The sequence below is a fragment of the Hyaena hyaena genome, unplaced genomic scaffold (assembly GCF_003009895.1).
Source record: "Hyaena hyaena isolate Hyena2069 unplaced genomic scaffold, ASM300989v1 scaffold_292, whole genome shotgun sequence".
NCBI lineage: Eukaryota > Metazoa > Chordata > Mammalia > Carnivora > Hyaenidae > Hyaena > Hyaena hyaena.
In genome coordinates this window covers 742,099-752,629 of record NW_024080924.1, presented here as the reverse complement: position 1 = coordinate 752,629, position 10,531 = coordinate 742,099, and the positions used below count along the sequence as shown (strand labels likewise).

General features: G+C 42.2%; 1 protein-coding gene across 1 annotated transcript; it reads right to left on the bottom strand.

Moving 5' to 3' along the window:
- Positions 1–1,048: 1,048 nt before the first annotated feature.
- Positions 1,049–9,496, bottom strand: TMCO5A (transmembrane and coiled-coil domains 5A). The gene is made up of 12 exons (XM_039247270.1): positions 9,403–9,496; positions 8,498–8,542; positions 7,128–7,277; positions 6,706–6,823; positions 6,290–6,340; positions 5,688–5,756; positions 5,165–5,221; positions 4,360–4,419; positions 3,539–3,603; positions 2,850–2,925; positions 2,530–2,573; positions 1,049–1,436 (listed from the first exon to the last, which is right to left on the bottom strand). The coding sequence occupies exons 2-12, from the start codon at positions 8,530–8,532 to the stop codon at positions 1,238–1,240; spliced, it is 924 nt and encodes a 307-aa protein (XP_039103201.1). The 5' UTR covers positions 8,533–8,542; positions 9,403–9,496; the 3' UTR covers positions 1,049–1,237.
- Between the last annotated feature and the right edge of the window lie 1,035 nt (positions 9,497–10,531).

Below are 10,531 nucleotides of genomic sequence, written 5' to 3'. Positions count from 1 at the left end.
CCCAGTGCGTAGAGCACTACCTTGTCCAAGGAAGAAGCTCAATAAGCATTTGTTTATTAAAGAATACTGATTGGACTTATAGACCTCATAGAGAGGATTGTCCAAAAGTGACAGCAGATCCATCTTTCTGCATCAACTCGCTGATCACACTCCTGCCCTTTGTGGAGAAGCCCCCTGAAACACCAAGTTTTTATCTGACCACAAGAGGGTGCTATTGATCAGTGTTTCATTTTCTTAGGAGCTAGTCTGAGACCATTCACCCTCTCCTCCCCAGACCTCATAAAGAAAAGGTGGGACAGGGTCAGGTCTACAGCCAAAGCAAACATATGGTGTATCTCTTCCATCCCAGCATTGTCCTACAAGTGAAGTTCAGTTAGAGCCTGTACCAAGAATGGTCTTGAAAGAACAAGCAGTCACCAGAAAGTAAGAGCCTGAGGGATGCATATGAGAAGGGAGATGTCAGAGGTGCCAGAGGAGGATGAGGAAGAAGGCAAATGAAACTGTCTCAGGTCTGGAGGGATCAGAGGAGGCATTATGGTGAGACGGCGTTTGAATGAGGATTTGAATGACAGGCACAAAATCGTGTTTGGCTGATTTTATATGCTATTTTCATATGTCACTTGAACTTCAGGGTAATTTTCTTCTCAATTGAGAATGCGTAACTATGCGTGTACATGAAAAAAAAAAAGTTTTCCAGGACATCCCACTCCTATAATATATAGCATAATATAAAAATAAAAAAGAGCTACAGGAAGGACAGTGTGTTGTTAAACTATTGAACAAAAGCAAGCCTTATATCCACCTCATGATTTCTTAGCTGAAGGGCCTTTGTGCCCACCCCAGAGGGAGTGGAGAACGTCACAAATAAAGACATGATTTTTTTTTCTCTGCTTTCTTTAATATGGAGCAGAGAAAGGAAGTACGGGGGTGGGGGGTGGCGAGAGTTTCTTAATTCTGAGTGCAGCTTTTCTCAAAACACAGGTCAAAACTAAATGTCCAGTGAGGCCTCTGGACTCATAGACCAAATTCACAGACCAACACAGGGAACTCTGGTCAAACATATTCTTTATTTGAAAGAGAACCACTCCAAAGGGAAAGTAAGGGAAGAGAGTGAAATGAAGAGGTCAGATGCCCAAGCCAAGGTTACCACTTCCTTCTTGGCTCCTCCCTGACACAGAACTACAGCATGTCCCCTCTCTCCACTGGGTGCAGTGTGGAGCCCCCACATTACTTCCAACTAATGTGGTAGAACTTCTTCTACTTCTAAAGTGAGGAAGGGAAGTAAGACCTCTCTCAGCCTCTTCAAGGTGTCCCTGCTCATTACCATGGGTAGGACATCCACAAGAAGGTCTGGGTTTATGTACTGCAGGTGGAAAAGCACATAGCCCAGCAGCCTAATGAAGATCATGACCATGAAGACACCACACTGGAAATGTCTGCAAAGAGGCATTCTTGGTTAGTGTGGGGGAAAGAGACAACCCACAGTACAGCTATAGGAGGTGAAGCTCACACTCATAAATAACTGGTGAATACTTTCTTTGGGAAAAACTGATGGGGAATGGAGACACAAAGGATGAGGGTAGGGGATAGGTGATGGCAGAAAAAGATTGATGTAGCGGTTAGGAATTGCATATGGCTCTCCTGACATGTAAGCCCTCTGACAGAATAGATGTCCATATAAAAAAGTTGGAGGTACAAAAGATTTTCTAGGTACTATAATGGGGCAGGCTTTTTGGGGATTGTCGGAAAATGTTTAGGACTGTTACACATGACCAGTTGCCCTCTTCAGGTCTATGATAGCAAGCAGTTCTAGAACTTAACATATGATCAGAACATCTCTGACATTAACATCCAGGCAAAATCACTAGGACAGGTTTTTCTTTCAAGTGTCAAAAGAGACCAAGCTAAACAATACAAGATATGCGTGTGTGTTTGTGTGTGTGTGTGTGTGTGTCTGTGTTTTCTTGTGTGCTCCCAAGAAAATTTTGCACTGAAATCTGGTCTAAGGCCTTCAGTCATCAACTACATTGAAATGTCATAAATTGAAGCTCTCCATTAAAGTGCCACTTGGAGCATTTCAGAGCTAGTCTCCTTGTTTCAAAAATTAAAAAAGAAAGAGCACAGAGGGTTTGGGTGATTTTTTTCTAAAACTTTACAGTCTACAGTAAAAGAACGGAGAAAATTAATGCACCCTGAACTGTTGTTCCAGCAAAGAGTATAGCAGAGATTATCAGGTTCAGGATCTGAAAAATAGAACGAGGTCATACCAAGGACCATAAGAACAGAAATTCAAAGTAAAATGCAACCTGCAATCTTCATCTTGAAGAAATAGCTACTTTTTCCACCCACCAAGTTCTGTGTAACCTGGTGTTGAGGAAGGAAGGAAGGATTGGGAGACATTTGGGGCCGCCTGGTATTTTCTAGTTGGTGGGTATATTTATCCTTATTCCTTCTGTCCTGACCAAGTCACTTGCTTCTACAGAGGAAATGGAGCCTAGGCAAGGTAAAAACCAAGATTCTACCACTTACTTGTACCAAAAGATTTTCTTCTCTTTCTTAAGGATGGTCTTCTCCTATGGGAAGCAATAAAAGCCACAGCTGTGCCTGTCCATGCAGTCACAGAGAGGCAGCATAGCGGGGTGACTAGGAGCCACCCAGGAGTCAGGTTGCCTGGATCTGAACCCTGACTGCCACTTCCTAGCTGCCATAGTGTGGCACAAGGTCCCAAGCTTCATTATGCCCTAACTCTAGGTTTATTAAAAAGGGGAGGGGACACAAGAAGCAGGAAGAGAGAAGTCAGGGGAAGTAGGGATAAAGGCAAATTCCAGTTTGGGACAAGGAAGACGTACCATGTTGCTTTGGATGGTCTCTACCAGAATTGACCCGGGTTTCACTATTTGGGAGGAGTTGTTCTGGGCTTTGAATCTGGGCAAAAAAGATGACATAATATGAGGGGCTGGTGAAAGGTGCTTTTTCTAAGTCATACAACATCTATGATTTATTTCCTGGATTCTTGATAACATTCACAGTGTTTACCATTCAAAACTCATAACTGTTCAGCATACAACAAACCAGGAAAATGTGGTCCATTTTCAAGAGAAAAGACAATCAATGAAGAATAACCCTGTCATAACTCTGATGTTGGGTTGAAACTGCAAAAAGTCTCAGGCACATATGGTTACCTGACTTATAAAACAAGGCACCACTGAAAATGTTGTTCTCTGAAATATATGGTGCTGAGTCATTTGGCTATCCAAATAGAAAAACATGATCTTGATCTCCACCTCACACTATAGATAAAAAACAAATTCCAGATGAATGCAAATCTAAGTGTAAAAGGTAAAAATAAAAAATTCTAGGGCAAAGCATAGAAGAATAATTTTATGACCTAACGAAAGTGCCAAGCAAAAGAAAAAAAACCCATCCCCCCCCCCAAAAAAAAATACCCTAAAACAGGTCTGAGAAACACTTTGCCCTTCAATGACATCCTGGAGACTGTTACTTCAGTCTATCTGGGACATCGTTTTTCCAGACTTACATTTCTTTTTCAAGAAGCAGCATCTCTTTTTCCTTTTCCATCTGCCTCAGAATTTCCTGGTATTTCTTCCCATGGAAATAAAAAATTGTTATAATTAAGAATTACCCTATATTTCATTTCAATGTCACTGTTAATTCTCCTAAGACTAACTCCTAATAGTCCAAATGGTGCATGCATGACTGTACACACACAAACAGGGAAATGTTCTAATAAAAATTGGGAGATACTGTGATTAGATGGATATGGATATTATATGCATATAATATATACACACATATTGTGGCTAGATAGATATGGAGATATATAGATAGACACACAGATATATATACATATACATACATACTGTGGCTAAATGGATACATATTATATATATACATATATATACAAACACACACATACTGTGGCTAAATGGAGATACACAAATACACTGTGTCTAGATGGATATCTAGAATGTATATATATATATATATATATATATATATATATACTCTCTTTGGATTCTGCTTGTATTCAAATCCCAGCTCTGATGGTTACTAGTCATGTTCCCAGAGCACATTACCTAACTCCTATAAACCCCTGTATTCTCCTGATCATAACAATATCATCCCCATAGTTTCACTGAAGAAATTACCTGAGAAAAATACTATATGTGCCAGTGCCTGGCACAAAGTAAGTCCTTAACATACACGTGTTTCACTGTTGTTTCTATATATAAAAGGCATTTTCCCCTGTGACAGATTTTAGCCTAATGAGAAATCAAGGAGCCCATGGCTTTGGAGAATTTCTGCTTCTACTCTGACTTGCCCATGCAGGCAGTGTACCTTTATGTAGTGGGCCTGGTCCTCACAGAGCTGATGCAAAGATTGGTAGTTACCCTCTATCTAGAAAGAAAAAAAAATTAACAAATCTCATCAGATCCAAGCCTTGGCTGCTCCCTGGGACCCTAACTGCTACGCTGGACATTTGTTACCTAGCAACCTGTTCCTTGAAGGGAAAACAAGCACATGACAAAGCAGTGATCTCATCATTCATGGGCAGGCCTGGTGTAATTTTGAGAGGAAAAAAAAAAAAAGGCTTGCCCGGTTTTCTTTTGTTTTTTTTTTTTTAATTTTTTTTTAATGTTTTATTTATTTCTAGTAGAGAGAGAGAGAGAGACAGCATGAGCAGGGGAGGGTCAGAGAGAGAGGGAGTCACAGACTGAAATAGGCTTCAGGCTCTGAGCTGGCAGTCAGCACAGAGCCCGACGTGGGGCTCGAACCCACGAACTGCGAGATCATGACCTAAGTGAAAGTCGGATGCTTAACCGACTAAGCCACCCAGGCGCCCCTTGCCTGGGTTTTTTAATGTCTATCAGGTAAAACAGGAGGGGTCTCAGGACACTTAGGTTTGGAATTCAATAATAGTATTTTGAGTGTTAGAGGTAAAAGGGTGTTTAAGAAATGGTAAAAGCAAAACTTCCAATATAAGCTCTCTTTCCCTTCACCTGCATGTGAATCAGAAATTCACCTGCTGGAAGTTCTTCCTCCTCCCCATCCTGTGCCTCAAGCTGTCCTATTTCTAAGATTTTTGGGTTTCTCTCCCATTTATATCCTGGACAGAAACTCAGTGAGTAAACATTGCCTCTACCTTGAGCAATTCCTTCTCTTGCTTTGCACAGGACTCTGTTGACTTTTGTAGCCTCACCTGGAACACAGCAGAAAGGTAATAGCATTCTTTTGTGGAAGGAAAGTGGGTAACAGTCACCCTCTCTCCAGACCAGCAGAGAATATGATAAACACAACTATCATATATTGAGGGATTGAAGACATATTATAGCAATCTAGGATGGACACTATTGTTAGCCCTATTTGACAGATGAGGAGACAAAGGCAAGGAGAAGTTAAGTGCTTAACTTTAATCATTTTAATTTTTTAAGTTTTATTTTTTATTTATTTTGAGAGAGAGTGCACATGTACATGTGAGCAAATGGGGGAGGGGCAGAGAGAGAGAGAAAAAGACAGAATCCCAAGCAGTCTCTGCACTGTAAGCACAGAGCCTGATGTGGGGCTCAAACTCACAAGTCAATCAAGAGTCGAGTGCTTAACCGACTGAACCACCCAGAATTGACACACATCTCCCCAAAAATCCCAAGATTTGCTTCTCTACTCACCTTCAGTTCTGCCAACGTCTGCTTTAGGTCTTCTTTATCATTGCCAATGTTCTTAAATCTCCTTGAAATCTGAAATACCGTCCCCCAAATTGTGAACTGTGTGAGGTACACAGACCTAAATGGCTGGGGTAGTGGCAGACTTTGGGGTCTCAGGGCTATGGCATGGTGGTTAATTAACTTAGATCCCAGATAGAAGCTTGCTAGAAGAATGTCTCCTTCTTGTTATGGGAGCTGCCTGACTCCAGACTAGCCATATAGACCTTTTTGTTCCCATAGGCTATGAACATGGCTGCACAAGGAGGCAAGAAGGAAGAGAAGGAGGGGAAATTGGGGAGGTGGGGCAGAACCCTTTGGGGGTGGGGGAGGAGGGAAAAATCTCCTTCTGCTGTCCCTTAGCTCTCTCTCCAGATCTGTAATCCCAGTGAACAAATGGGCTGTGAATCAGAAAGACTAAGAGATTCAGTATGTGGCAGAGGGTAGGGAACACACACATTTAGCTGGCTGCTCCTTCTTTGGTCTTTCTGACTGGGGAGTTCAGGAGTTCAGATGATTCTGTTGGGACTCCTAAGAAATGAGCCTCCTTTCAGGGTGGCCCACCTTACCTTCTTCTGAAGCTCCACTACATTCCTGCTTAGAATCTTGTTGCTTTTTATCTGTGAAAAGGAAGAGGTAAAGGGGATAAACCTGCTCTACTCTTGTACTTTCCCCCTCCCTGGGTCTCTATAATAGAGCTTGGGGAGAGGTGTATGGAGGAGGAAAATTGCACTCTGGCCCCACGCAGAGGATCTGGGAACAAAGCCCAGGCCTGGAGCCCCCATGCCAAGCATTTCAATCTCAGAGCAAGAGCGCTTTCTTAAACAGCTGTGATTTCTCCAGACACAGAAACAACCATAGATGATGATCTCCTGGGAAAAGGGAGAGAGTGAGAGAGAGAGAGGGAGAGAGAGAGAGAGAGAGAGAACAGTGGCAGACTGCAAGCAAAATGCATCATATGGTCCTTTTCTAGACACTTCCTTACCAGCTTTGCTGTCTCTGACTCCAGGTTCCTCAGGGCTTCCTCCTTCTCAAATACAATATGGTTCAACTTCTCCCTCTCATTGGCTCGTCCTGGTGACAGGACAATCTCTCTTTCCAGACTGAAAAATATATTCACCCAGGTGTGAATCAGTCATAAGGAAGCTGCCAGCACCCTAGGAAGCCACTGCTTCCAGGGAGCCAGAGGGACTGCCAAATGCAGTGGCAGTTCAACGTCAGCCTTATGGAAATGTAATGCAAATATCTATACATGAAGCCTTCTGGGGCCGTCATAGTTCATGCTTCAGAATTTGACACACCAAGATTGACCAAGATTTGACCAATAAAGGAAACCTTCCTTCCACCTTCTTTATTCCAAGGGCTATTCAGTTGAGAAGCCTTTGCTCACCAACTGCAGAGCCTGACCTTTGAATAGCTTCTTCTTTCTCTTGAATTTTTCTGAGAAGAACCTGATTTGCCTCATCCAGTCTCTGCAAGTCCTTTTCAAGGTCTAAGTTCAGGTAGTCAAGGTTTTGTTTTATGACTTTTAATTTCGGTATTTCCATCATCTTCTGCCTATAGGAAAATAGTCTTCATTACTGAACACAGGACAGGAAAACAGAGGGGACCTAAGAAGGTTTGCCTGGTAGTCTCATTCTTTCTCCCATCTTTTGGTGATATTATGCCTAAGCAGCCCTGTGTTGTAATTTTCTATGATAAATTGACTTCTATAGTGTTTTGCATAAAATAAGTTCCTGAAATCAAATCACAGTTTATTTTATTTTTTTATTTTTAAAATTTTTAAATGCTTTTTTAAATTTCTTTCTGAGAGACAGAAAGAGAAAGAGAGAGACAGCGTGAGCAGGGGAGGGTCAGAGAGAGAGGGAGACACAGAATCTGAAACAGGCTCCGGGCTCTGTGAGCTGGCTGACAGCACAGAGCCCAATGTGGGCTTGAACCCATGAACCGTGAGATTATGATCTGAGCTGGAGTCAGATGCTTAACCAACTGAGCCACCCAGGCACCCTTCAAATCACAGTATAATTGCAAATTTTTTAAATGGAACCCATTTAAACACAAACCTTTCATAAGGCAGAATTTTTTTATACAAGTAACTATGTTCAACTTACTTATTTAAAAAAATATATATATATGGAATATACGGAATCCAAGCTATACCTATTAAAGATCTGCGAGGCAGAGGAATTTCTTCAGTTCCCTTTTGTTACAGGGAGTTTATTTTCTACCCCAGTCAAATAGGCGCACAGGCTGGGTGGAGGGCAAGGATGGGAGTGGATCCTTTCTCCAAATAAGACTGATTTGCTTTTTGAGACATTAGCTTTTTCTAAAAATTCCATTGGGGCACCTGGGTGGCTCAGTCAGTTAAGCGTCAGACTTCAGCTCAGGTCATGGTCTTGCAGTTCATGAATTCGAGCCCCATGGTGGGCTCTGTGCTAACAAACAGCTCAGAGCCTAGAGCCTGCTTCTGATTTTTGTATCTCCCCCTCTCTCTCCCCTTCTCCCGCTAATGCTCTGCCTCTCTCTGTCTCTCAAAAATAAATAAGTGTTTAAAAAAAAATTAAAAACCCCATAATGGTGTGAGGAAGTCCAAAGATCTGAAACCAAAGCCTTTTCTCCCCAGGAAGCCCCACCACCCCTTCCAACTTCCTCCCTCCCACCAGGTTTGAGGAGATAATGTCCTGCACAATGGAGGTTCTCTTCCTTACTGGATTGCTACAGACCCTTCCCACTGCAGCTCCTCTACTGATTTATTTTTTATCATCCTCATTACTTACACATCATCCAGTGGGTCCTGTCCAGCTTCTTTCATTGTGGGTTTCCTAAAATGTTAACACAAACATTTATTACGGAAACATAGCCCCTAATGTCCAACATTATAACATTGCCCCACACTGGCCCAGGAGGGAGCATGCAAAAGTTTGACCAGGCAACACAGAGCCAAGAAGAGACCCATTCCTTCAAGACCCCCTGCTTTCCAGGACTTATTGCAATGTTATGCTAAATACCAGTAATCCAGATTGTGTTTTAACTTAAAATTGCATAAATGAATCCCACGGGAGCACAGAAATCTTCTTGTTTTCACAATTTTTCACATTTTGACTACCTTTCCCTTTCTTGGCCTACATTAGTCTGGTCACAAGTAAAGCACTAAAAGTATTCAAGCATAGGTCTAATGACAAATTCACTGAGAGTTTATTTCTAACCCAGACCTCCAGGGAAACTTGGAGGAATTAAATAATAGAGAAGAGCCAGAGGGTGCCATAGAGCTGGCTGCCTGATTTCTATGTCTGTTGCCATCCTAGTTTTAACAAGCTCTAGATGTTACAGGCTGAGTTGATCCTGAAATAGCAGCAAAAACAGTGGCATGGACAACAGGATACTACTACCGACGGGAAGAAACAAATGTTGGGCTCTCAGAGATGGTGTCTGCTAGCCATTGCCCCAAAACAAAAGTTCAACACCGAAACCAATCTAAGAAAAGTAGAGTTCCAAATTCCCCTCTCCTTTCATGTTCCATCTTCTCTTATTTTCTCTTCTCTGAAACTTTTTGGCTTTAATTGTCTTTTTAATTCCTTCTCCCACCTCCTTCCCCTTTCATGGCCCTCCTGCATTTTCCTTTTTTTCCTACTCTCTTTATACACAAGGCATGCTAGCCTTTGATGAAGCCCTCTGAACTCACCCTTCTCTTCCCAACCAAGATTTCTTCAGTTCCCACTGAGATTTCCAACTGATTGTCAGAACTTTCAGGAGAGGTATGTTCTTACTGATTGGGTTCTCTGCACATCACCAGACCTGTCCTCTCCAGTGGGGTGGGGCAGCATGTCATAGTGGGCAGGGGTGGAGGGTGGCAACAGCTCAACATCACCTCTGTAGGCAGCATTGGAGTAGAGTTCAGAACTGCAAGACAGTTTCAATCTCTTCCTACACAGCAATAAGATCTAAGGAACACATTTCTGGACATGGGATAAATCCTTGTGAAATGGCATCATCTCTGTGGAACACATTTTTTCCTTTCCCCAAACCTTTGGGCCTAGTTGGAGTTGAGATCACTCTCATTCCTTTTCCTTCTTCAACTCCTTGTGATACGTCTGCAGGCTGCTGTGCCCAAATCCAAATTATGCATTTCTCTTTAAGACATCTTAGAGCTATGGGGTAGGAATGTTTGAGAGCATGCCAGGAGGAATCAGAGATGTCTTATCCATGAGCCAAGAAAGCCCTCATTCTCACCAAGTAGGATTCTTGGAGTGGTAAAACAAGCTCCTTTATTTTCCTTGAACTGGCACTGCCACGCATTGGGAATGAAAGGGCCGATGTTTCAAAGAAAAGTTATATGGAGGTAGAGCAGGATGAAGGAAAGAAGAATGTTAGGTCCAGAAACTTGATTCCATTGGCTATTTCTTCAGAATTTCATCCTCATTTTCTGTAAGTTACTGGAGCCCTGGATGGGATTTCATATACCAGTGACACTTTGCCAAGCAATTCTGGATTCTCTGATTGAGAAAATAAGGCAGTATACAGAACTGGAGGTCAGTGAAGGTGTATACTTGGATTTCAGATCAGTCCATTTCTGTCCCTTACACTCAATTCACTCCTCCATGATGTAAGTATATCGTAACTTACACTCAGTTCGCTCCTCCATGATGTAAGAGTATTGTACTAATCTCCAGTCCCTGGAAAGGCCTTATAGAACAGAACATACCACTGTGTTTCCAAGAAAATATCTCCCATGCAATAACATCTGTCATAATCTTATCCATCCTTCTCAGCTCACTTCAAATGCTGCTTCTACACTCTTCCAGATGTCAAAC